General features: G+C 34.0%; 5 protein-coding genes across 8 annotated transcripts; 2 read left to right on the forward strand and 3 right to left on the reverse strand.

Annotated features, from left to right (window-relative positions):
• LOC109333414 (histone H3.2) lies at nucleotides 1,410-2,032 on the forward strand. The gene has a single exon (XM_019568894.1). The coding sequence runs from the start codon at nucleotides 1,497-1,499 to the stop codon at nucleotides 1,905-1,907; it is 411 nt and encodes a 136-aa protein (XP_019424439.1). The 5' UTR covers nucleotides 1,410-1,496; the 3' UTR covers nucleotides 1,908-2,032.
• On the reverse strand, nucleotides 2,864-4,253 carry LOC109332534 (probable glucan endo-1,3-beta-glucosidase A6). Its single transcript, XM_019567517.1, has one exon. The coding sequence runs from the start codon at nucleotides 4,112-4,114 to the stop codon at nucleotides 2,864-2,866; it is 1,251 nt and encodes a 416-aa protein (XP_019423062.1). The 5' UTR covers nucleotides 4,115-4,253.
• Nucleotides 6,853-15,972, forward strand: LOC109333065 (guanylate-binding protein 1-like). 2 transcript variants are annotated; one of them, XR_002105973.1, is made up of 15 exons: nucleotides 6,853-7,182; nucleotides 7,693-7,854; nucleotides 7,950-8,015; nucleotides 8,204-8,347; nucleotides 8,480-8,593; nucleotides 9,778-9,879; nucleotides 9,960-10,145; nucleotides 10,953-11,042; nucleotides 11,154-11,288; nucleotides 12,117-12,239; nucleotides 13,170-13,255; nucleotides 13,340-13,952; nucleotides 14,101-14,178; nucleotides 14,690-15,866; nucleotides 15,927-15,972. XR_002105973.1 is itself a non-coding variant. In XM_019568315.1 (14 exons), exons 1-14 carry the CDS (start codon nucleotides 6,931-6,933, stop codon nucleotides 15,728-15,730), a joined length of 3,192 nt encoding a protein of 1,063 aa, XP_019423860.1. In that variant the 5' UTR covers nucleotides 6,853-6,930; the 3' UTR covers nucleotides 15,731-15,966. The 2 variants fall into 2 exon arrangements, 1 of the variants encoding a protein (XP_019423860.1); XM_019568315.1 differs by having other exon boundaries at nucleotides 14,690-15,966.
• Nucleotides 16,131-19,785, reverse strand: LOC109333066 (cellulose synthase-like protein G1). 2 transcript variants are annotated; one of them, XM_019568317.1, is made up of 8 exons: nucleotides 19,005-19,783; nucleotides 18,783-18,893; nucleotides 18,415-18,537; nucleotides 17,919-18,131; nucleotides 17,534-17,633; nucleotides 17,261-17,430; nucleotides 16,822-17,169; nucleotides 16,131-16,752 (listed from the first exon to the last, which is right to left on the reverse strand). In XM_019568317.1, the coding sequence occupies exons 1-8, from the start codon at nucleotides 19,617-19,619 to the stop codon at nucleotides 16,204-16,206; spliced, it is 2,229 nt and encodes a 742-aa protein (XP_019423862.1). In that variant the 5' UTR covers nucleotides 19,620-19,783; the 3' UTR covers nucleotides 16,131-16,203. The 2 variants fall into 2 exon arrangements, with proteins under 2 accessions (XP_019423862.1, XP_019423863.1); XM_019568318.1 differs by lacking the exon at nucleotides 17,919-18,131 and having other exon boundaries at nucleotides 19,005-19,785.
• Nucleotides 20,919-24,329, reverse strand: LOC109332369 (NAC domain-containing protein 73-like). 2 transcript variants are annotated; one of them, XM_019567329.1, is made up of 4 exons: nucleotides 24,234-24,329; nucleotides 23,869-24,054; nucleotides 23,558-23,747; nucleotides 20,919-21,722 (listed from the first exon to the last, which is right to left on the reverse strand). In XM_019567329.1, exons 2-4 carry the CDS (start codon nucleotides 24,034-24,036, stop codon nucleotides 21,142-21,144), a joined length of 939 nt encoding a protein of 312 aa, XP_019422874.1. In that variant the 5' UTR covers nucleotides 24,037-24,054; nucleotides 24,234-24,329; the 3' UTR covers nucleotides 20,919-21,141. The 2 variants fall into 2 exon arrangements, with proteins under 2 accessions (XP_019422874.1, XP_019422875.1); XM_019567330.1 differs by having other exon boundaries at nucleotides 23,869-24,095.

Here is a 27,327-nt window from a genome sequence, read left to right on the forward strand (position 1 = left end):
TATAAACCAGTTGTAACAAAAACTGATATAACAGAAAAAACAGTTGAGTTAATCGATTAAGTCACCACGTTAATAACCAACATATTAAAACACGTGATTCAAAAGGCAAACTACTCATATGTTATGCTTAACTTCTATATTTGTTTTAGCAATTATATTATGAATAATATACACATATAACATGTATGATTAATGTATGGACATACAATTAACTAGATGATATGTCTCATGAATGTGATATGACAATTATAATGGCTTGAGAGACTTGCACCTAGGTTCACCTCACCTATACTCACTTACTAAGGTATACATCTCAGACTACTTAGAATAATGACTCTATTTATATATCATAGTATAGATATGACCAATGAGCTCTAGGTATGTTGATTGTTGAGCCATCTTCAAGCTTTAATAAAACATTGCCTTCATCAAAACATAGGCAAAATATTACTAGTGCGATCCTCAACACTTTGTACTTTCATTAATGAAAATGTATTGACTCTCTCACCCTATGAATATTAGTAAAATTACACAAAACAATCATCATTTTTTAGAGATACATAAATCACCCATAATTTATATATGATTATATTGACTATCCATCCAAGAGATATAAGTGTAATCTTTGAAACATAAAGGGTGATAAATATAATTAATTTAAACAAAACATGACATTGTATTATTGTAGAGACAAATCCAAATAATATAAGACATAATATCTCTTCATTATTTATAATTTGTTACATTATTGTACGAGACTAATTTAAACAAAATATTCTTATAATTATTGATGTATTTTGTCATGAATAAAAACATTGAAGAGACATTGATTGTTATACGTTGTGGACTTGTCTTCAAAATATACTTTATTTAATTTAATTTAATTACACTCATCATTTTTTAATTAAAAAATCACACTTATCTCTCCTACATAATTAATTAGTATAAAGATGTATATAAATTAAGGTTAACTTATATAAATATAAAAAAGATAGATATAGTAATACAATATAAGAAATGATGGATAGTATGGTATGAAAAGGAGAAAGATATAAAATAACTAAACAAGGGTGTGGGGGTTTTTACAAACGGGTTCAAATTCAAAGCCCAAAATTATAGTTCTAGATCCTTGAAACTCCATTTTCAGAACCCGCCCAAATATCCCCCTCTTTTTCCATCCCCTCCAATTTCCCACAAAGAATAGATCGATCTGCGACACAGCCAATATCGACCGTCCACAATCTACAAATCAACGGTCACTGCCTCAAATATACCACGTCAGCGATCCGCGTCCTCAAATAACCCAAACGAAACATCACCCGTTCATTTCCATCCAAAACAAATCAACGGCCACAACAAAATCATTTCTCAAACCCAAACTTCACAGCCTCCATTGATATAAACCACTTCTCTATCACTCTTCTATTCACAACTCACAAAAATCTCTCACTCTTTCTCCAAATCAAAACCAATTTTCAGTTCCCGGTGATCGGAAAATGGCTCGCACAAAGCAAACTGCTCGTAAGTCCACCGGCGGCAAAGCACCAAGGAAGCAATTGGCTACCAAAGCCGCTCGCAAATCTGCTCCGGCTACCGGCGGTGTGAAGAAGCCACACAGGTTCAGGCCAGGAACAGTTGCACTCCGTGAGATCCGCAAGTACCAGAAGAGCACCGAGCTTCTAATCAGGAAGCTTCCATTCCAGAGGCTAGTCCGTGAAATCGCTCAGGATTTCAAAACCGATCTCCGATTCCAGAGCTCCGCCGTGTCGGCGCTGCAAGAGGCGGCGGAGGCTTACCTTGTCGGATTGTTCGAGGATACTAACCTTTGCGCTATTCATGCCAAGAGAGTCACTATCATGCCAAAGGATATTCAATTGGCTAGGCGCATCAGGGGTGAGCGTGCTTGAGGTGTTGATTAAGGTTTAATGTTGGTGTAGATAATGCACTACTGTGTTGTTATTTAAGGGTTTATGTAATGATATTTTGTTGTTAATGCTTCATTATCAATGAAATTTGCACTTTCGTTCTTATCCTCTATCAATGTAATGCTTTGGTGTTGTTAATTCCTCGATTAGTTTTTTAATTTTGTTTTATAGTTCACTTTTAGTACTTAAAAATCAGTAACCGGTACTTTTTATTAGAATTATGTGCATGATTAGAGAGTAAGGCGTTTAATTTAATTTCAAAGAAGATAGTCATATATGAATGAGAGTAAGGTGTTTGATTTTAATTAGGATTAAGATGTATCAGATTTTAATTTTTCAACCCGAACGTCTTCAATTATTTTCTAACAAATCTAAATATTAGGTGAGGTTGGATTAAAACTCTTTTAAACTATAATATCTTGTTTGATCTTTTCGGTATTTAATTATTTTACCCTATGGTTGTTAAGGTGGTTGGCAAATGGTATTGTGTGTATTCCATACTCTTGCTATGTTGACAATGATCTGTCTTATTCAAAGATTTGGGCTTTATAAAGCTGGAAAGAGAGGGCTTTTATTTAATTCCTTGTCATAAAAAAGCCTCACAAAACTATATAAGAAACAGAACATTGCAATGAAGATGTAAGGTTCAGATTTATTTTATATTTAGGAGTTGTCACTACAAGAATTAAAAGTATTGAAATACGATTGTTTGCAGAGCCGTTCTTTTTGTTTTCTCTAACTTTTAAGAGATGAGTTAACCCTAAAGATAAATGTATGATTCAGTAAAAGAACTCCTGCTTGGATGATCCTATTTCCATTTCTTTAATCTTCAGATACTCACACCTGGGTACCTGCAAGAACCATGACCTGCTCCGAAAAACCACATCATCATAACAAAGTAAATCTCAAAATTGCAAGGTTAATGGTGAAGTAATAAACTAAATTGATACAAATAGTACAGGGGAGAAGAACTCACTAGGATCCTTAGTTGATTGCTCAGCTAGTCCATTGAAATGGCAAGTACCTCCCTCATTTCTGAACTTAGCCCAATAAGAGCTAAACACATAACTTGCATGATCAGTAACTGAAACTGGTGCATAGCACTCCTTTCCTGGTGCAAGTGCATCACAACTCACATTTCCTTGATTGCAGGCATAGTTCAAAGCTGCTGCCAACTCCATTTCATTTACATCTTTGGCTGCCATACACCACACCTTCCCTTTGTATGGTACATTGTTCGTTGGTGCTGGTAATGATGCAAAATCTGTTAAAGGCGTCTTTCCTGTTAAGTCAAATTCATAAATTGGTGTCCCATCTGGGTGCAACAAGCCCCAATGTCTTTCTGTTCCCGGACCAATCTTTTGGTTTTCATTAAAGAGTGAGAATATGAAGGTTGGTATTAAAACTCTGGGTCTAGCCGGTGTTCCAAGGGGTGGTTTTGTGGTAATTCTGTTGATGAGATTGCGATTGTATGTAGCTGCGTTGAATATATTCGCTCCGGGTTCTTCTATGTCACCAGAATTAGGCCATCCTGTTTCAGCTATTGCAAGCTGGATGTTGGAGTAACCGAGTTTAGACATTGCGAAGATAAGGGAATCAAGCATTTGGTCTAACAAATTGGTGTAAGTTAAGCCACTACCAGGGTCCCTTATGGTGGAAGTTCCCCTGAACAGTGCAAAGTCAAGACTAATATTCTCAGGGTCCTGTGACCATGGGAAATATGGGTATGCATCAATGAAGAAAAATGAATTGGTTCTATCTAAGAAGTTAAGCATTGGTGCTATCACAATGTCTATAATGTCAGACCGAAATGTCCCATTTGATGGTGGGAAAGTTGATTGTAAGACATCCATCGCTAACGGGGTGCCAATTTTAATGTTATGGATGTCCTGAGCCTTGAGAGATCTTTTGATGCTTCTCATTGCTGGGACAAGATCATGCCACATTTGGTGGCCTTGTTCTGAATTGTAGCTTAGCACTTCATTACCTACAAGTAGATAGCGAATCTTCGTTTCAGGGTAGTAGGAGAGAACATTGTTCCTCACCCATTCATCTGCTATGCTTTGGTTTGCAGCAATTCCTGCAATCTCATGGTTTTGGATCATAATGGAAACTTGGATCTTGGAAGTTGATAAAAGCCTTAAAATTTCGGGGTTGGAATCATATAGCTTTACGCGGCCAACGTTCATTGTTGTTAGTAGCTCAATGGAGCGATATGAAGAAGGTAGATTGTTCCCAAGTTGACCAAAGTTCACACCGATGTTGCTTGAGGCTTTTGCTCCTATGCAATAATCAATGCAAAATCAGTGACATATAGTTTAGAAAGTAAGACACAAAACATAAAAGAATGTGCATATTACAAACATACCTGATAATGAAACTAAACAGACAAAAAACATAGCCAGAGTTCCCATATGTCAAACTTCTGTGTTAGTTAATAGTTTGAGAGTGGGGTTAAGAGAACAGTAGCAGTATGTATTTATACAAATTAAGTGAACACTGCTAACAAGAAATCATATATTTCTTGCTAAAGGATCTTTATGAGTCTATTAAATAAAGAGTGCATCATTTTTTAGCTAAGATACATAAATGATTACAGTAGTATTATATTGTAGAAGACAAGGGTGTGGTTTCTTTGTTTCTTGCTTTGCTTTGATATGTTTTTCAACCTATTTTATTTCAAGAAATGCAGTTACATTAGTCACAAACTTTAGAAGGGGACAGAAGACACTAATGCATGAAAATTACACTAATGGCATGGTGTGATTTATCTCCTGTGACTACGTGCATGGGGCAAAGTGTAGCAACAATTTGAGAGCAAAATTCTAAATCATTTGGGATGAAGGTTTAAGTCTTTCATTGATTGTATATTGGTGGGCCAATGAGGGGAGAGTGTGTGTATTTGGTTAAATGTGTGTTTGATATGAGTAAGGATATTTTTTTAGAGGGAGGTGCTATAAAAATAAAAATATGTTACCATATTTTTATCCTTTTATTTATGATAATATAATATTTTTATCCTTAAAAACAAAAAATAAAAACAAGAACTTCTCCATAAAGAGGATTGATATGATAACTTCTTTAATTGATGTACTTTATAGTTTAATGATTTAGTGGGAAAAGCTTGTACAATTATTGATGAACAAAAATCAAAAGATAATTGTGCTTTAACTCATGAGAAGTTATTTTTCAAAGTTATACACTTATGTCCGATTTTTTTATTTAGTTTATCCAGCAAATTTTTATAATTTTACCTCTAACCCAATATAATATCTTCCTTGAAATTATTTAGAAAATTTTAATTAGTTCAATAAGTATAAACTTTTAGCTACAATTTCATACATTTTAATTACTTTCACAAACATAAATATTACATTCCCACGTTGTAGCTGTAGTTGCACGGATGAAAGTGAGGAAACAAAGCACACAACAAGAATAATATTGAAAATTATGAATGCCCTACTAACCTTGCACATACTCATGCAATGTCCTTCTAAATTAGAGTAAGTATGTGCCGGTTCTAAATATAAATAGAGCGAATTTGCGGGTCACACTAAATAAAGTTTATATATATATATATATATATATATATAAATAAAGGTATATACTCTGGTCATAAAAAAATAAGCAATAAATAATTTATATATAAATATACAAATGTATTTATCATAATAAATAATCATACAAGTAAGCAATACATAAAATACAATTATATATACTAGTGTGTACAGGCACTTCGTGCCTACCGGCGAATATGTGATACTACATATTCAATTTTTTATATATTTCATTTTTGTAAATTAAAATGTATTTGTTGTGTTCAATGTACTTTATATTATATTTTTTGTGTGTTTATGATAATGTTTAATTTAAGGTGAGATATATGATTAATTAATGTATTAGTGGTAGTTGTTTATGATTATATAGTTTTTTTGTAAAAATTAAATAATATTAAGGGCAATATAGGAGATGAAAATTACACCATGAGAGAAGTTATTTCAAGTTTTGACTTTATATATAGTATAGATAATATAAAATATGTATAGTACATAATTTGCATACAAAATACAAACTAAATAGTATATATGCATATATATTATATACAAAATACAAATGCATATATATAATAAGAAAATGATAGTACTTTCTCACATTTTATATACACATGCATATATGATAAATGAAACACACTTTCTTATATTAGCATAATACATACATACATACATACATACATACATATATATATATATATATATATATATTTGCATATTTAATGTCCAATACTTTCTCCAATAATACATGTGGCCCGCCATTATACCCGTGAGTGAATATGACATGTTGAACGAATATTTTAGAGCAGATATGCATATTTTTTTATGCCCTGCCTGCCCAATTTGTACAGGCGAACCTATGGGTTTTGCTCAAATTGTCAATAATAATCAAGAGTATCCAATATGCGGGAGCACATCTGCTGTCCCATAATCAGTGCCATAAACTATGAATGGTTAGAAAAATACTTAAAAATTAAATTTTAACTTAAATATATATTTTTAACCAATTACAAGGTCATGACACATAGACTAACTAACTGTGAGACAATATACATACACTCCAATACCCTCTTAGGGTTTGTTTGCGAGTTGGTTTTTTAGAAGTGAAAGGACAAAAGACTTGAGAGTCATTAGTAAATGTATCTCGAAACTTCAAAATCTGGTTTTTTTTATATTAACAAACCTTTCAGTAAAGAACTAAGCACTTTCCATCTAACAAGTGTCATTCACACAAAAATAGAACTTTTATTATAGAAATTTAACACAATCTTAAACCACTTGATCACCAACTTGTTGGGGATTACCTCTTGAGCCTTCTCAAAGACATAAGAAATATTAATGATAAATTATAATAAAAAGAGGTAAAATTCTGATAATCCAAGCAACAAGAAAAAACGCAGAACCCAGAAAGGAAAAAAGAAGCGCAAACTGCTTGAAAGAAAAGAAGCGCGACGATGCTCAAGCTTTTCAACCGTGGCAGGGAAAGTCCCGCCGATGCATCACCGCTACATTCGGCGGCGACGCCATCATCGGCTTCTCCGGTAACCGGTCCGGCGAGGCCAATACGGCTCATCTACTGCGACGACAAGGGAAAGTTCCACATGGATCCAGAAGCCGTCGCGACGCTGCAACTTGTCAAGGATCCTATCGGTATCGTCTCCGTCTGCGGTCGTGCTCGCCAAGGCAAGAGCTTCATTTTGAACCAGGTGATTTCACGTTCCATTTCCACTGAATATTTTATGGTTTTAGACTGTAACTGTTTTAATTAGGGTTTCAGTGCTTAGGGTTTTGTCACCTGCATTGTTATTCAGTGTTGTCATTTTTTTACTATCTGCTAGTTGTTGAATGGTTTAGGCCTTCAGGGGCCGTTTTAACTAGCTAATTGACCAATAGTTGAAAGTGGCATTGTTATCATGAGTGTGTCTTTATTCATGTACAGCAACAATTACTTTGTAGATTATTATTGTCTCTTTTTTATCGTGTTAAAAATTGGAGTGCCTTATTATGTAACTGAGAACATATGTGGTTAATATTTTGAGTTTTTGTGTCATGTAATCTGTTACTTGACTAGGAATGAAAATTTTGAGCTTTCCAGTTTTTGTATTCATTAACATGAGGTGCAACTTTTTCATTGGAGTTATTATTGTCCGAAGTCTTGTGAAATAAAATAAGCGAGTCTTTGTTTATTGCTGCTGACTTACATTTTTGTATTGCAGCTTTTAGGAAGGAGTAGTGGATTTCAAGTAGCACCAACCCATCGGCCGTGTACCAAAGGGCTTTGGATGTGGAGTATGCCTTTGAAGAGGACCGCTCTTGATGGAACAGAATACAGTCTCTTGCTATTAGATAGTGAAGGAATTGATGCTTATGATCAAACGGTCAGCTTTTCAGTTTCCTAAGTGTTGAATGTTTTTTCTATTATTGTTATGTATTCCTGTTGTCTTACTCTGCATTTTTCTTTTTAACTATACAGGGAACATACAGTACCCAGATATTCTCATTAGCTGTCCTTTTGTCCAGCATGTTCATTTATAACCAGGTTGGGACATCCTATCTGAAAATATACTTTCTTAGGCATAATTGCCTGTGGTTTACTTTGACATTTCAATAAATGAAAATATTTAGATCTGTTCTATATGCTGTTTTCTTTAGGTTTGACATTTCAATATCATGACCAGTTTGTGGATTATTTCTTGCTGAAATTAAAATGCTGTTTCATTTGCCCAGATGGGTGGTATAGATGAGGCTGCCCTTGATCGTCTTTCTCTTGTCACTCAAATGACAAAGCACATTCGTGTTAGAGCATCTGGAGGAAAGACTTCTGCATCAGAACTTGGACAGTTTTCCCCAATTTTTGTTTGGCTCTTAAGGGTAGGTCGTATACCTTCATATATATTTTGGGGTGGGCGATTATGACATGAAACTGTAGGATGATGGTAACCTAGCATATGTTGACTGTCTAGCCTCATTCTATGCCTTATTTGCCAATCCTCTTACTGGCAGGACTTCTATTTGGACCTAACAGAAGATAACAGAAAAATAACACCCCGTGATTATTTGGAACTTGCTTTGAGGCCTGTCCAAGGCAGTGGAAGAGATATAGCTGCTAAAAATGAGGTATCTTTATACTTATTAGCTTATTTATTAATGAAAGCAATTGGGTATCCCATATACCACAAATGTTAGGATATTAGGATTTCTTACAATGTTAGGAATATTTTTAGGTTGATAGTCTTACTGAGCTGGGCTAGCACTTGATCCTTTTTACATGACTGAATGAGTTATTCTATCTTATCTCAATAAATTCTCTTTCTAACAAAATTATTCAATAATGAAACTCAATGGAATAAGAAAGGGCTAGGTACAGTTCTAGGCTAGCAGATGACCTAGTATCATTTGGCAAAAGAAAGAAGTAAAAATCCTTGGAGTATTCATGGATGAAAATAAATTTGTATATCCTCTTACACATAATAGACCCTTTTATGATTACTTATAAAGCATGACTGACAAGCAATCTTCTAGAACTTCCGCAGTTTCATTATCTATGTAGTACTCTAATTCTGCTATACTAACCTTTCACTTAAAGTAACCCAATAATGCATACTTATGGGTGACATTTTCTTTCTTTCTAAGAAAGAAGTATTATTAGAGAGTAAGGGAGAAATTACAATTTACAAGAGGATAAGAAGTCCTCCTATGCACAAAAAGGAACATCTAGAAACTACTCAAAAGGGACATGCAACAAAGCATGCAAATCTCTCTCAGTTCCCTTCACTTGAAAGGAAGCTATTCCTTGAGTTTTGGGGTTAATCTTGAACTTTTTTGCCTCATATAAGAAGATCCTTTGAATATTGTGAAGATCTGGAAATTCTTGTTTTTTATAAATGAAGAAAATATGGATAGCCGGTCCTTTTCGAAGGCGATATTATGTCTGGTGTGCTATACATAGCCGACATTCTTCATTATCTTTGGTTTTCAAAATAATCTTTTTATTATGAAGGTATCCTTTGTATAGATCATTTAGAATATTAGTGATTTTACACTCTTGAGCCTGCATGACCATTTCCAACAATTTGGTGTTATTCCAGATTTGGAATGTTGTCCAGCAAGATTTTTTTCATTTTTGTGCTCTAGTTGCCTTCTTTAGCCCCATCACCTCCACTTGCTTGATCTAATAATGAGTTGTGAACTATATTTTTTTAAATGCATTCTGCAACCATTTATAGCACCCTGGAATTTGGAAAACATGAACTTTGTTTCCTCTCTGGAGTTGCTAATTGTCTGACAATATCAATCAGTAGATTCGAGATTCCATTCGAGCTTTATTCCCAGACAGGGAATGCTTCACCCTTGTTCGGCCTTTGAACGAAGAAAATGATCTACATCGACTGGAACAGATATCGGTCAGTAACTTATGACCTTCCATATTCTTGTGCAGTCATACATCTGTTTTATGTTTTGATATTTTATCTTCAATGTGCAGTTGGACAAGTTTAGACCTGAGTTTCGATCTGGCCTTGATGCTTTGACCAAGTTTGTTTTTGAGAGAACACAACCAAAACAAGTTGGTGCAACTATGATGACAGGCCCAGTATTGGTCGGTATTACAGAATCTTATCTAAATGCACTCAACCATGGTGCGGTGCCTACAATTTCTTCCTCCTGGCAGGTTAGTATTGACTCTTTAAATTAAAATTATGACTTCTGGGATAAAAGAATGTGTTTAGTATATTACATATCATGTAAGAATTCTTTAATACAAGTAAAATATTTTTGCCATGTGTTAATAAAACGAATGTCATATTTCTTTAGTATTAGTGACTCAATGCATAATGTATTATTTAGCCAGTCAAGGTTCTGTTTTACATTTTTTCTCCCATAAATTATGCATTCATGCTTGATATTGGTGTCTATTATTTTTGGGATTTGGCCTACTATCAAGGAAATAAGATGATTGATAAAGCCTTGATTGTTGATGTAGTGACCGACAGGGTTTCAAATGCAGACTACATCTCGTGAGTAGTGATACGGCCATAACATCTTGGGTGTGGCGGCCACCGCAACTGCATCAAGCTGTGATTGCGGAATGTGTTGGCTGCAATACAATCATGACCACAATCTTGATTTAAAACCCTGGTGGCTGGTGCATAATGATGTAATGTTCATTCTTTGAAAAGTTACCACAATGTTTTCTAGAAGTAAATATTTAATCTGCACATGAAATTATGTCGAGGAAGTTCCTTCTCGTCACTTCTCCTTTTATGTCCATTCTTTTAATGTGAATTGCTCTCTTCTGGCTGTTGAAGTTATGCTTACAAGTATAGTGTATGTCCTTGTCAACTATAATAATGTAGTTAGGGATGATGAGGATTCCGCAAAATAGTTTGTTAGAGCCCGGAGATATAAATACTGCAATAATTCAAAGTTGATGACTTTATGTTTGCTTAGTATTTGGTTTATTGTTGTTGGCTTGCAGAGTGTTGAAGAAGCTGAGTGTCACAGGGCATATGATTCTTCTACTGAAGTTTATATGTCTTCTTTTGATCGTTCAAAGCCACCTGAGGAAGTGAGTTAATTGCATGAAGCACATATTGATATACATACATATATAAATACACACCCATATATATAAATATTTGTATATATATACCCACTTTCCTAATCGCAATGCTTGTAGGCTGCTTTGAGGGAAGCACATGAAGAAGCAGTTCGAAAGTCAATGGCTGCTTATAATGCTAGTGCTGTAGGAGTTGGTTCAGCCAGGAAGAAATATGAGGGCCTTCTTCAGAAATTCTTCAAAAAGGCTTTCGAGGTATTCCAAATTGGATATTTGTAATTATTTGAGTAGGATTAAGTGATGAAGCATGTGGCGGAAGTTGTAATCATGGTGGAGTAAATATAACTATCTAATAGCTTAGGTATCTGTTTTTTTAATTTGGTGGAGGGTGGTTGTTAAATCTCTATTGTCATATTAATGCTATTGAATTTCTTTTACTGTTATTATGATGTGTTCCCCTGTGATGTCATTTGCTTTAGATGATTGAGATTTGATCCTCGTAATTAGTCAGGTGGACAACTGCTAGGAGGACTTTTGTTGCTAACTGTAAAGATATAATTTCTGTTGCTACCTTCATATATTCGATCCTCCAGTCTTGTCCAGAAACTGTTAGCATCCAATTGCAAGGTATGGGAATTGAGTCCCACAACAGAAGTATATAGGCTTCTGGTATGAGGTTTATACAGGCTTTGGTTCTCCAACCATAATAGCTACCTTTTGTGGTGTTGTCCCCCCAAGGTTCATATATGAGAACCAACTAGCATCTTTAATATATAGATAAACATCTAAAAAGGGCGGTCTAGTACAAGAAGCTCCTACCTAGTGAGATTTGGGCAGGCTAGATGTACACATCGTTACCCCCATAAGTGGAGAGGTTGTTTCTGGATTTGAAACCATGACTTCCGGGTCACAGGCAAACAATCTTATTGTTGTGCCGAGGCTCACCCTCATAGAGATAAACATGTATATCAAAGTAATAGTTTAGGGCTCATGGTAAATGTCTATGCATAATCTTTTTTCTTGTTTAGGGTATGGGGCAATTTGTGCTTGTGTATGTCGTGTTAATAATTTATTGCTCAACAGGATTATAAGCGGAATGCTTTTATGGAGGCAGACCTACAATGCTCAAATGCCATACATTCTATGGAAAAGAGGTTGAGGGCAGCTTGTAATGCTTCTGGTGTAACAATTGTCAATGTTGCAAAGGTAACTGTTATGGACCAAATTGTAAATATGGACTATTCCTGTTTTAGTGTTCTGTTTTTCAGGTTTTGACTCTTTCAACCAAAAAGACAGTCTTCCTTTTTAAACATTTTTTAATTGGTAAATATCATTATGGGAATTTTGGATGCACAATGGCTTTGTGTTAGGTTCATGCACAATGGCTGTGTTAGGTTCGTGCACAATGGCAGTATGGGAGGATGGTACAACAGTTCTGTAAAACAAAATTGCACCCAAAATTCATTCCTCCAAAGTCCAAACCCATTTATAAAGGCAAAATTCCCTTTTGCCCTCACTATTCTTTTATCGTTTAATTTTACATAGAAGAAGAAATTATTTAGGTGAACAGAAGAAATTATGAAGAAGGGAAGATAAGGAATCTTCCAAATAAAAAGAACAAAACGGAAAAGAAAGATGAAAAATGAAGCTAAGATCCCCAATTACTTGACATGTCTGTAAGGGAAACTCTATATTTAAAAGGACATGAGCTGTACACCAAATAGAAAAGCCAAAATCTTATCCCAAATCGTGAAGTAAAATGAAAGGATGTATTATTAGGCTTTTTTTTGGGGTCAAAACCACATTTATTCCCTACCAAATGGAGGAAATCCTGCTCAAGTCGAGTAGAACCATTATAAGCGGCAAAGCTCTCCCTACCAAGCACAGTTGCATTCACAGGGACTCGAACTTGAAACCTCTGGTTAAGCTAGAACAACTCTCCATCAGTTGATCTACACGCTTTTTGGTAGTTGGTATCAATTATTTTGCTATCAATTTTCCTTCTGCATGTTTGAGTTCCTAAAAGGACAAAAATAATATATAAGCAATACCATTACATTTGTGTTTCCCTCCCCTTTGCCTAAACTAAGGCGGCCTTTGAAATGGCAATCCGATTTGATAATGATTTTGTTTCAGGTTCTTGATGGCCTTTTAACTGAATATGAAAAATCAATTCAAGCTCCTGGGAAATGGCAGAAACTTGCTGTCTTCTTACAGCAAAGGTTTGTGTATATATCGTCTGTGAATTTATTTATTTATTTGTTTATACCTTTTGTCTTTTAACAATTTACATATTGCTTTAATAGTTTTGAAGGCCCAGTGCTCGACCTTACCAAGAGGTTGATAGATAAAGTTGAATCAAACAAGAATTCTCTTGCTTTACAATGTCGGATGATTGAAGACAAAATGACCCTCCTCAACAAGCGGCTGGAAGCTACTGAAAGCGATAAATCTGAGTACATTAAACGATACGAGGATGCCGTTGATGATAAGAAGAAACTAACTGATGAGTATATGAGTCGCATTACTGACCTGCAGGCTAACCGTCGCTCACTGGAAGAGAGATACTCTAGCTTATTAAAAACTTTAGATTCTACTAAGCAAGAATCCGTGGATTGGAAAAGAAAATTTGAACAGGTTTTACAAAGGCATAAAGCTGAGGAAGATCAGGCTAGTTCTGAAATTGCAGCTCTCAAGTCCCGTGGTGCTGCTGGTGAGGCAAGGTTAGCAGCAGCTAGGGAACAGGCACAGTCTGCTCAAGAGGAGGCTGAGGAATGGAAGCGGAAGTATGATATTGCTGTTAGAGAAGCAAAAGCTGCTTTAGAGAAGGCAGCTATTGTACAGGAGCGCACAAACAAACAGACTCAGTTGAGGGAAGATGCTTTAAGAGAGGAATTCTCCATCACCTTGGCTGAAAACGTGGGTTCTCTCTCCATTGATATTCCTGAACATCCCTTTTTCAAATACATAGTATTTCTATTACATGAAAATCCCTGTGAAACATATGCATCACTAGTTTAAGGTTATATATAATGGTTCTGATTTTTCCTCATTGCTAATTAAGCAGGATCATGAAATAAAAGAGAAGACTGCCAAAGTAGAGCATGCTGAGAATTGCTTAACAACTTTAAGGTTAGAATTGAAGGTAATATTTTTGGCTTAAGAGGTTCTCCCACAAAGCACCATTATCATGGGCTCTCAGTAGTCAGCAAGACGAGATCTGCGTTATTCATGTTTTTGTGATGAATTATATTTTATATTCGTGATGCATCTGCCCTACTTCTTCCTTTTCCTTTTGCTCAGTTTTTTATTATGGTCATGCATGTGGGAGGTGGTCATAGTTAATACTTACTGCAGTACATGGTTTCTGGGTTTTGTCCCCTCATAATTTGTTGTTTTCTGCTACACTTTAGCCCTAGTTGGAGTTGTATTTGGCTGTTAGGAATTCTAGACTCGATTTTGTGAAGTTCTGTGGTGGGTCTTTTAACTGACATTGATTGAAGCAACAATGTACCCTTTGGAAAAAAATGTTTAAAAATCTCCAGCCAATTTCTCTTCTCTTGCAACTGATATGGTTTGACGAATAAGCAATTAAGCATGTAAATACCTGTTTCTTTGGATTAAATAGCTGTGTCTGACTCTAAACATACGTGCAGGCTGCTGAGTCAAAGATAAGTAGTTATGAAGCTGAAATATCATCACTAAGGATTGAAATTAAAGAGTTGAGTGAGAAGTTGAAAACTGAAAATGCTAAGGCCCAGTCATACGAGAGGGATGCAATTGTGTTTCAGAAAGAGAAAAGCCGTCTAGAGCAGAAGTACCAATCTGAATTCAAAAGATTTGAGGAGCTGCAGGAAAGGTGTAAAATTGCTGAAAGAGAAGCTGCAAGGACTACTGAAGTGGCTGATAAAGCTCGGGTCGAAGCAAGCACGGCTCAAAAGGAGAAAAGTGAGATGCATAGACTGGCAATGGAGAGATTGGCACATATTGAGAGGGCTGAAAGAAAAATTGAAAATTTGGAGAGGGAGAAAGATAATCTGGAAGATGAATTGCAGAGAGTAAGGTATTCAGAAAATGACGCACTTACCACTGTCGCAAAACTAGAAGAAAAGGTGCAACAGAGAGAGAAGGATTTAGAAGCACTTTTGGATAAAGATAAAACCCACAGGCGAAATAATGCTCAGATTCTTGAACAGCTTTTGGAAACAGAACGTCAAGCACATACACAGGCAAATAACCGGGCTGAGTCTCTGTCTCTCCAGCTACAGTCCGCACAAGCCAAAATGGACTCTCTCCATCAGGAGCTGACCAAGTTTCGACTAAATGAGAAAGTATTGGACAGCAAGCTAAAAACTGCTTCCCATGGTAAGCGTTTAAGGTTAGATGATGAAATTGGTTCGGACTCTGATCAGGACATGGATTTGATGAACCCTAGAATTGTGAGGACAAATAAGAGATATAAGAATACAACCAGTAATCATCAGGACACGCAGCCAGAAGATGGTGGTTCCTTTTTTAGAGGTGTTGAGGATGTTCAGAGTCAGCAAAGAAACCAGGATTATAAAAGATTTACAGTACAAAAGCTTAAGCAAGAGCTGAACAAACATAACTTTGGCGATCAGCTGCTTCAGTTGAAGAATGCCAAGAAGGAAGATATCCTTGCCCTCTACGAGAAATGTGTTCTTGAGAAGTCATAGTTGACTGATTATTAAGAGAACTTGTATAGGGATGATGCATGTATTCTCCCCGTGTGGGTTTGTGTAAATTTCATTCATGCCGTTGTTGATTACATTTAGACTGGAGAAGTTGTGTTGACTGGGATTTAACGTATTTGTTTCAATGCTTTTACCTATGGGGCGTGTTTTTGCTTGTAAAAATCGTCATAGGCCATAGAAAATTTTGAATATTAGATGGCAGACTTTTAATTACTGAATGTTTAGTGTGTGACACATTGTACTTAATATTTGTTCCTTTGAGTACTTAAACAAACGTGTCAGGAGGGTATCTCCTCAGCCTATGGTTAAGAAACTAATCCCTTTTAGGGTAATTTGTCTTTTTAAGAGATGCTTTCTCATTTATTGAAAATTTGTAGAAACCAAGAACACAGTAGAAAGTGCTATTGATCATTAGAAATGGAAGAACAATAACATTGTATAGCTAGTAGAGGATATTATACATTTCTTAGTAGTGCACAAATTTCTAACAGAATCATAGTAGCCAAGATAACATGTGTAGCTACCAACTTAGAAATGCACCCCTTATCTTTTCTTACCACCAACCCTTCAATGATAGGGTAATTTACAGTGATGATAAAAGCTGCAAGGAAAAGCTGTATAAACATCTTGTCCCAATCACCTACCAATGATACCCTGTAGACTCCTCCTATGAAGCAAGATACATTGATACTGAGTAGGGCAAGCATTGGAACTATAAAGGTATTGGATGCTTGGAAATCATATTTATCCATTTGGTACAGCATACTTTGTTCATCATCCTCTACTTTATTAGTGGGCAAGAAGCTAGCTTCTCTTATACCAATTTTCTTTAGTACAGCATCCAAACATCCATATAGATGGCAAGTAATTGATTTCATCATCCAGATTCTCTGCTCATTGATCCATTTGTGCATTGTTCCTCCAGTTAAGAAGACTTCTTGTAAATGTTTTAGAAGAGATGATAGAAAGATGAATAAAAAGATACCGAAAAATCGATCTGAAACCTGTAAAAGAGAAAGAGATTAAAAGAAAATAGTGATAGTATATGAAGAAAATATATGCATTATTGTTACCTTAGGGTACAAGGGTATTCCATTTAGTAGACAAATCTGAGGGATGATAGCAAAACACCAAAGAGGCAAGCAATAAAGAGGGAAATATGTGAGTTCTGCAAAACATAGACTCTGGAGAAGTGGCATCCTTGGAGGACCATATATAAGGGGAGAGAACCTACTGATACCATTTTCAAACAGACCAGAGTACCATCTACTTCCTTGGATTAGTACATCATTCAGATTTGTGGTAGCTGTACCCAAAAACTGTGGATTTGATGGTTCACAGAAAACTGAAGTCCATCCCTTACAATGCAAGAAAAATCCAGTGAGGAAGTCTTCTACTACACTGTCATATAAGAAGCCAACCTGCAACCATACATTATATATATATATACACTTTTTGCTACATGAAAATTGATGTACTAATTGAATTAATGTTACAGAAAAGTCTGCTTACCTCTTTCCCCCACTTTGAGTCGATTTCGTACTTACAAGAAGCCAACAAGTGGCCTTCTTCTAGTCGTGTGTGTTGGCTAGACGCGAAATTACTTGTGTAGTTTTGATTCAGTGATTTGATGAACTCATTGGATGAACCAAAATAATCTTTGAGTTGCAGCAGTTCAGCCCCTAACATTCAAAACTTTGAACAGTGATGAGTATGGTAACCTCAAAGCCTCAAAGGTCATGCTCATGTCAAGGGCGTTGAATTTGTGTTTTAGAAGAAACATACCTTTAATTGTGAAGTTTCCAAACAGTGATATCCTTTTTATATAGAAGCCTGTACCTGACATTACGGGTCCCTTAAGCCCGTCCATACCTTGCCATTGAAGCTGAAGTTTTCCAAAAAAAGTTGGTTAGAGACAGCAAATCTTGCACCATCATTACCTTGGGATAACATCACCTCTATCACTACTTGTGCCAATTTTCCGTGTCACTTCTATGATTGGTCGAATAAATAAAATGTAGAATTACTTTATTTAAATATACTAAATTTTATTTTCTTGACCAATCGAAGAGAGTTACTCGTGAAATTGTCACCAATAGATGACAATATCCCAAGAGGGCAGGTATTTTAAAGGGCAGGTATTTTAAAGGCCAGTTTTCGAAATCTTTACTGTAAATAATGATCTGAGCTGACTATCATATATGTCATTCTTGCTAATGTTGTGAAATTTCTGAGGAAATTGGACAAAAGCTAGGGAGGATGATATCTTGGGATCAAGGTGAAAACACATAGCATATCGAGCTGAACTTGGATCGTTACAGAACATGTCGCAATCAAGAACTAGAATGTAGGGAGCATTGCTCATCACAGAAGAGACGCGAAGCTGCAAGATCATGTTACAATGAGAACTATTATATTCGTTGTGATTGTAATTGTAAAGCAGACAGTGAATCAAAAATGTTATTTCGACAACCATGTGACAACTTTTAGTTGTCCCTTGGTTTTCGGATGAATTTCATGAGATGCGTGTAGATATAAAAGATGAAAAGCGAGTGAGAGGTAGAGATAGTTTGATTTGCTGTTAGAAAAGATGTAAAATTTGAGATATACATATAACACTATGGTGTATATACACTTTTGCAGATAGAAGAAAAGCATAGTCATACAAGGACATTGAGTGCTCCAGCCTTAAAATGGTGATGATGAGTAGTTCTCTTCTCACGGGAAACATAGACAAGGAGAGGCATTTTGACATTATCTACATCATCATTGTTATCTTCTTGTATCACCTGCCAAAATCAGACTAATCAGACTACAAAAATGTTCGTCGCCGTGGCAAAATAGCAGCTAAGTCGCAAATACGTATGAGCATTGATTTCATGCCACATGGTTACAATTTATTGAGAACACTAAAGATCAAAGAAGATAAATCACTGTCATATATAATTATTCCACATCAAAACAGCATGAATTAATGAATAGTATCAGTGCCACAACCATGGATGAATATATAGATGCTATTATAGTATTATACCTCAATGACAGAAGGGTGATCTTGAACATTATTTATGCCAGGACTATCTCTTGAAAAAGCACTATCTTCTCTTAATGTCTTTATCTCTTCTTTAAAAGCCTCATATTTTTCCTGCCAATTGTTAAGTTTCATCAATCATCATTAAGCAGTTCAACTTTAAATTCGATTCTATAACCTATAGTTCAATGAAACTATTCAATTTCATTGTAGAATCAAACTAACCTTAATCTTTTGCTTATCTGCCATATACACACTACTCCTAGCAAAATCACCATCATCATTTTCGAGACCCGAAAAGTAAGCCTTGGGGCACCTGCTTTTAATTCTGTATCTTCTGCAGAAAGGAAGCCACCACCTTGCAAATTTCCAAGCCACCCTCATACCAAGAAGGGTCAAAGGGGAACCACCATCATCCGAAAGATACACATGAAGATTATCTGCAGGGTAATCCAATGACATAGCTGATAAGACAGTGTTCATCACCACTACAGTAGGCTCCTTAATTGGATCTGCAGTGCATATGAAAACATCAATAGCAGGAAGCTTATCATCCTCTGGCAGTCTTTCAGGGAAGACAGTTCTCGAAACCGGACGCCATCGATAGGCTTGGCCGAGGATCCAAATGAATGAGAGAATGATTTCTGAAGCAAAAACTAGCAGCCAAGGTAACAAGTAGCTTGTTCTGGATACTTGGTTTTGGAAAAGGAAGCTAAGTCTATAGTAGAACATGAAGAATAAAGCTGTGGAATGAAGAAACATGTGTAATCTGTTGATAATAAGCAACCATTTTTGGACATGGCAGAAATTAAGCGGAAGGTTCTCATCACTGATCTCCATTTTTCTTCTCTGCTATGCTATACTATACTGAAGCTGGTTTTCTTGTAAAAAGAAAATGGTATATCTTAGTGTAATTTAATATTCTTTTGTTTCAACTTTCAACTTCTACACGTCTCTTCTTCATAATTTATGAAATGGCATGAATGCTGGGTCGTTTTCATTATCCAACAAGTCAATTTGCCCATAGAAAAGTTCACTAATCACCACTTCTACCATTGGCCAAAATAAAAAATATACTATTTCATAGTTTAATTTGAGAATTGAGAACATAAGGATGATTCAGTTGTTAACTACATTTGTGATTTGTCTCATTGAACATTATTTTATTAAACAGTTGATTCGCAAAACTTATAATTATACCAGATAGTTTTATGGATAAAGTACATGTACTATGGCAAAAAGTTGTCGGTATTGATTGTTTAAAAAGCATTTTTTCTTTATCAATTGTTGGCCTGAAAACAAATTCAGGGGCTGTTCTCTTCCGTGAGTGTCCAATATTGAAACCTGATTATGACACGTGGTATTAAAAAAGTAAGGATCCAATTTTTTTTTAATTTTTTTAATTAAATAAATAAACAACATATAAAAATACCTCCTCCATATATTTCATACTGGATAGGAGTCCATTTCCAAAATCAGATATCATTGTTGAAGAACATATTCTTATTCAAATGACATTGGGATTAAGGTATGCATACCCATTGTCACATTCATGTACAAATGCCCTTCTTATCTGCTTAATTTGTTTGGTAGAGCTTATTTTTGGATTATAAACTTCTTTTATAATATGTTAGCTGGGAAGAGTTTAAAATCTGTATACTGACAGTAAAGTTTTTTACACTTTCAGTATATCATCCACCATTGATTTGTATTACTTTTGTTTGAGAGTCAATGGTGATTAATAAATCAATGGTAGATGATTTACTGATAATGTAAAAAACACTTACACTCTATACGTATTAAATCCATTTGGGAAAGTAGCTTAAAATTATAAAAGGAATTATTATTTTAGGAAGAAAAAAACATTTTTAAAAGCTTCAAATAGGACAAAATAACTTTTTTAACAGATTATAATCATAAATAAATATAATCGTAATCTAATTTTTTCAACTTTAACAGACAACAAACTAAGTGACACATTAACATATTAGCATAGAACCTTCATAATCCCTCCCTCACATTCACAAAATAAAAAAATATGTTACATTAGTGACAAACATATTAAGGACAGAAAAGAAAAATAGTTTCAGTATAAAAGTTTAAGATAGTGAATCACATTTGAAAGAGTTTATGATAAGTCCTCCAACCTCCATATATATACACATATACATCTCAATATGAAAGTCATCATTATTTCTTTAACCTTAAATAATTTCATTCTAAACCCATTCATAGGATAAATACTTTGAATATATATAGTAATAAAAAACCATCAACATCCTATGTAGTTATTGTCATATTATATATATATATATATACTGCTCTAGCTAGCAAGAAGTTCTTCACAAATTGAAGAGCTAACTTAGTATTTTCTGTCCAACCTTCCTTTGTTTGCATCCATTGTTGCTAATCGAATAAAAGAAGAGCTAGCACCTTGCATAACCAAGTTTGGAATGAGTTGAAGAGAGCTTTCAACATGGTCATAATTTATGAATGAAGGGTTGTAGTAATCTCCAAGAGCTGCATTATTTTTATGCATTATATTGTCATCATGCACACTTTGGTGATCAAGTCCTTGATTTTCAAATGGGTCCTTTATGATTGAATTTCCGCATTGTCTAGGCTGTGTTTGATAGAAAATCTTTGAAACCACTAACTCTCCATCTTTCTCTTCTTCATTAGTGCCAAGATGGTATTGATGCATTACCCAGTTAGTTTTCTCAGGCTTCTTTTGCCTTCCATAGTTGGTGTATAGGACTAGTATCTTTTTGAAACCCTTCACTACACCACCAACAAAAATTGGTCTAGTTTTACCTGTTTTGTGCCATCTTGTTTCAATTCCCTCTTCATCAGTGTGAACTTTTCTTCTTTTTCTTGTTCCTGTTGTGTATGCTTTAGAAGGCCTGTGAAAGAAATGACGGATTTGTCCATCTTTGCTTACTCCTGCATCATATATCTTTGATCATCAAGGTTATCAAATCACAATTCAAATTGTTAAACACCAAGCTAATTTTTGAATTGTGAAGCCTAGCTAAATGGTATTGAATTGTAAGATTCAAATACATTATGAACAATACCTTCAAATATGTCATAAATTATAACAAGCGAGAATTTAATAAATAAAAATGTCATGGCACATAAGTAACCAAGTATAATTTTTGTCTTTTATTTTTATAAATTATGATTGTTCAATAAAGAATATAAATTTGGAAGTACCAACAATATCACCCTTATCCAAAGGTTATGCATTGATATTGTACTTCTGTACACTGTTGAATCATCACACCATTAATCTTGTTTTAAATATCATTTACTTTTATTTCAAAGTTATACAAGTGTGTAATGTAAAAAGAGAAAAAGTAATATATATCTTAGGAATGTAAGAATTTTTTATATTATTGGTGTAGCATTCAATATTAATTAATTTTTTTTTATTTTTAATCACTATTATCACTTTTATATACGGACAGTAGTAAATAAAAAACTATTACAATAAAAATGTATGTATACTAAACTCATGTAAAAAAAATTAGTGCAACTTAGTTAACTCTTTATTTATAAGGAGAGGTGGTTGTTATAGTAAGATACATCTTCTAACCACATGCAAAAGTTTGATGCATATGGACTGCAAGCTCTAGAATATAGCTTGAGAGTGAAGATATATGAAAGGCTACAAAGAAGAATTGCTTCTACTAGACTAAGGTTTATTTTTTTCTTCCTTTTAATCTTTATTAAGAGTTACCTTGTACTATGTACTTTAAATTTGAACTCTCAATAAGCAAGTTTAAATATGTGATTAATGTTTAGTAGTTAAACCCCCATCAAATAGTGTAGGTATTATACTATTATTATCCTTCCTCTTATATATATCTCTCTCTCCTGTAGTGTAACTAGGCAGCAAAGCCAACTTTGAGTTTGGTGAAATTTCCCCGACAACAACAACCTTTTATTTGCACCATGCAGCATGCTGATGACGTAGAATGCAATATATTATAGCTGAAGATTAAGATCTAACATTTACATTAACTTGTCTTCATAAGGTAGGTTGGGAATGCCACTATTGAGTTTGGTAGTCATTCACCACTCTAATAAAGTATTTCCTTGTTATAAAATTAAAATGTGATTGACTCTTATTTTTTATTATATTTATGTTAGTATTTATTGTGGATGAGATTCAAACATCAATCTCTTTTACTTTACCTCTTCCTTTGAACCAACAAATCACCTTATAATTCCTTTTTATTAAATATATTACGAATAAGATTCAAACTCACAATCTTCTTCACTTTATTCCTTAAACTCTCCATCTTAACCAATAGACCACTCCTCTAAGATTGACTCATATAGGCTCTAAGGACAAAAAATTGTATTTTCTGCACTTATAAATGCATAAAATATAAATAAATAACAAAAAATCTGAACGCAAGTTCTTGGTTTATTTTCTCTCCAATTTTTACAAAGCAAGCTCCAATTGCATTATTTAGTTTTTAGAATGTCATCATCTTAACATGTTATCATATTATTAATTTATATCTCATTTGTAGAGAATATAAAATATATTAGCGGTCGTTTTCAACTGCCTGAATTTACATTTATATAAATCATTTTCAATACAAAAGTTTCATTTCATGCAAGGTTACCGAGCACATCAATTAATATCTCCCAATAAATTAGAATTTCAATGTTGAGTATAGCCTACGTACCAAAAGATATTTTATTTTCAAAGTAACAAACAAACAAAACAAAGAAAACTGAAAGTAAAGATAAAATATCAAAACCTGGAAGCTTTTCAGGGTGTGTATAACAGATTCCATTCTCTCCTTCAAGCGTTGGTATGAACTCATTAATAAGTGGATGAAGCTTTGGCACATTAGAGAGCACTTTTGCTTCCAAATGATCCAATATTTCATGATCATTTGGATCAAACTTCACCCCAGCTGGTAAACCAGGCAAATCAAGAATTCCACCCTAATAAAACAAATTAAGAAAAAATAAAAAAATTAAAGCTTTGTACTATAGAAAGAGCAAGATTTATTACATAAGATTGTTGAATCCTGTTATAAAAATATAAGGTTGTTGAATCAAGTACCTGATCTTGGAATTCAATGCTATAGCCACAAGAGGGGCAAGTTATGGTTCTAATTTGCGTTGGTTTTGTTTCATTAGCAACACTATTATTACTAGTTCTAGGAATAATAGTAGGCGCCATTAGTTTAATACCCCTCTCTTCATCATCTGACTCATTGCACCATGACATCTTTTTGAGATTTTTCTCCTATGGCCACATACCCCAAGTCAGAAATTTCTTCCAAATTCCTTAAATATTAGCACTTAATAATAATAAAAAGAAAAAGAAAAAAGAAGAAGAAAAGGTAAAGGTAGTATCTTGTTTGTTTTTGAACACGTTTTTCCTGAATCACTCTTCTTGGATATAGGGAACAGATTAAGACCTACCTACCAACTAGTCTTCCACTTTTCTTTCTTCTGTATATTCTGTGTGAATATATATGATTGAACTGTTTTTGTGTTTGGTGGAGAAGAGAAGGACGGGGTAGAAGGTGTAATTGATAAAAGAAGGTGTGAAACAAAAGTGGGTTCTGTATATATAGGAAAGGTGGCTTGTTTGCCAAGCTTTCCTCTTTCCACACATATATATATATATATAATATGAGTTTAGATATTTTATATCATTTCCTTATATCCAACCTAATAAAAATTAAGTTAATTTTAAAATTTAACATTATAATATGTAATGATACTTCATCTAGAGGTAAGTGGGGCTAACTCTCTCAATAGGTATTTTTTCCATCCACAAGACTCGAACCCGGGTTCTTGCTTAAGGGAAATCAAGCATGTACCACTTGAACCAACGCCCGTTGGTTATTGGAGAATGCTTTTATACAGTTTTCCTGTTCACATTTTATATTTTGCCATCACTTTTATATCCATGATTAATTAACATATAAATTATTAATGAATAACTTCCATTATGTAGCAAGTGATAGTTAAGAATATTAATCGATTATCAATTTATATGGTGACTATATATGGTTTAAAAATAGTGTTCAAAATTTTATACTCACGCCGTTTTTGGGTTTTCTCTATAAATAATAATTGCACTTACACGTTTAGCTTAAGGAGTTAAAAAGTAGTCTAACTCCTCTCCAGTACTGGATTTTAAGGGAAAATAATAATTATAATTTATTTTATTAAAAAATAAGTTAAAATTAGGACTGTTAGATTTTTATTTTTGCCACGTGTCATGATCTCAACATGGTAATTAACTCTCCAGTAATGGAGAGGATCCAAATTCGTTAAAAAGGTGGTAGTTGCTTGATTAAAAGAAGAGTTTGTCATTGTTATTCGGAAAATATTTTATGTGCAACATTTGAGACAACAGAAAGTTGTCCATTTGGTTTTTCTGATTTTTTTGAGGTAGGTATATAGACATAAAATGAAAGGAAATGAGAGATAGATTTTTTTTATATAAGCAAAAGTGTTATTGTTTTAATTTTCGTTTTTGCACATTATTATCTAGAAATATGTAGAATGAAAACCCCAAGTTAGTAACAATTTCTTTTTTAGAAAAGGGTGTTGGGTATGAGTGGAATTGAGGCAACGTGATTCTTCTTGGGACGTTTCACCTCTTAAAAAGAGAGTGTGTGTGTGTAAGTTGGGAGTTCAGCTGCAGTGTCAAATTAGAGTGTCCTTAAAGCTATGTAAAATATTCAGAGGCATTGGACATATACATATGAACCAACACAGAGTGTAACATAAGCACTATACGTTTATAATTTATGTATGCATTTATCCTTGTATTAATCAACTATCATTTTATACCGAATAATTGTTAATTGTATGGTTGAGGATCAAATAATTCTTAGCATATTCAAACGGCTAATGATACATTGATGATTGATTAATTAAAGATGAGTTTATAAAAAATAAAAATTGTACATACATTTGGATGAATTGTTCCGAACGATTCAACAATTCTAGCTACATACACATGTATTCCTTCCATATATAATATGCTAAAATATTAAAAGAGAAAATATGTGTATATTGATAGTATAAAAGTTTTTTATATTATTCATTATTAATGACTTTTAAGTAAAACTAATATAAACTATCTGTGCATAAATTTTTACAATCAGTCAATGCTGAATGTTCACACTTATTCAACGTGTTTCTGTTTATCTCACTTGTCATACAATGCAGGAAAGGCACAATCACCTTCTTATTTCGCATTCAATAAAAAAAAAGACTCTAATCTGGTTTATGTCATTGGTGTGCCGTTTTTGTCAGATGACTTTGAAAATCATGTAATGTGGAATGATATTAATGGTTTTAGACTATGGAAGTAACAAGTTTACGTAGAAAATACATGAATACAGATTATCACAACCCTTCATTAATTAAGAATCGTTAATTTTTCTATATACCTACCGACACGTCTATGTAAGCTTCTCAAAGAAGCCACTCAACAAGAAACTTAGGCATTAAGCTCCTAGTTTTATTCCTATATGTTTTTTTCTTCTTTCATTATTACCTTTAAACGTATGAGCTAGGATTTTAAGCCTTTTTTTATAAAACAAATATCTAATTTTCTAAACTTTGTTCTGCACCAATGAAATAAAAATAGAGAAATAATAAATATTTACTATTTTTATTGATATAACATGACAAAATTTGATATATGGTTTGGGATAATAAATTCTTGTTTTTTTTGTTTTGACAATGTCGTTTCTTCATAAGATATACACGCATAAGGGCTTCAAGAACATTGTACTTTCCAAAATGTACACATGTCATGTAGTTGGTTTAGATAGGGATTATTTGTTTGCAGAAAGAAGAGGAAGGAGAAAAAACTTTATACAAGAAACGTGAAATGTGCCATTCTTAAAAGCATGTATGTACATTGGCCCTAACACGAGAAAATGGCATGGATCTTATATAAGGACATAGTGAAGCTGTAACACAATGGAAAGTAATGGTGAGTTTGTTTAAAGTGTTACGTCATGGTCCTTGCGGTGGAATTGGATTTATTAGTAGCAGATAAAAACTACACGTACATTTCCTTTAGTAGTTTCCCACCAACACACATAGAGTCACTTCTTTGAAGTGTTCATTGGTTTGCTTTTAGTACACTCTATTATATAATTTTGAGATTTTTTTATTTTTTATTTGTCTTCTAAATTTCATTTTTTTAAAGTTAATAATTATCTTTTGTCCATTTTATGCAAAAATTAAAGACATGTTGCATAGTCTTACACTAGATCTTCTCAAATATTGAACGAAAATTTTGGCACCTGGTTGAGTCATCAGTTTTTAGAGCCTGAAATTTTAAAATAAAAATAATCTCATTTTTAAATAAAACAGTTCGATTTGATTTTGCAAAACCCCCTTTTTCCTCAACTAGTAACACTTGCATGGCTCAACTAGTAACACTTGCATGGTACATGTCTACTTGGAAGACCTAATGATATAGTACTTCTGGGTTTTATTTGAGAGTGAGATTTTGGAGGGGAAGGGAAATGATGACTTT

Source organism: Lupinus angustifolius, chromosome LG18 (assembly GCF_001865875.1).
Source record: "Lupinus angustifolius cultivar Tanjil chromosome LG18, LupAngTanjil_v1.0, whole genome shotgun sequence".
NCBI lineage: Eukaryota > Viridiplantae > Streptophyta > Magnoliopsida > Fabales > Fabaceae > Lupinus > Lupinus angustifolius.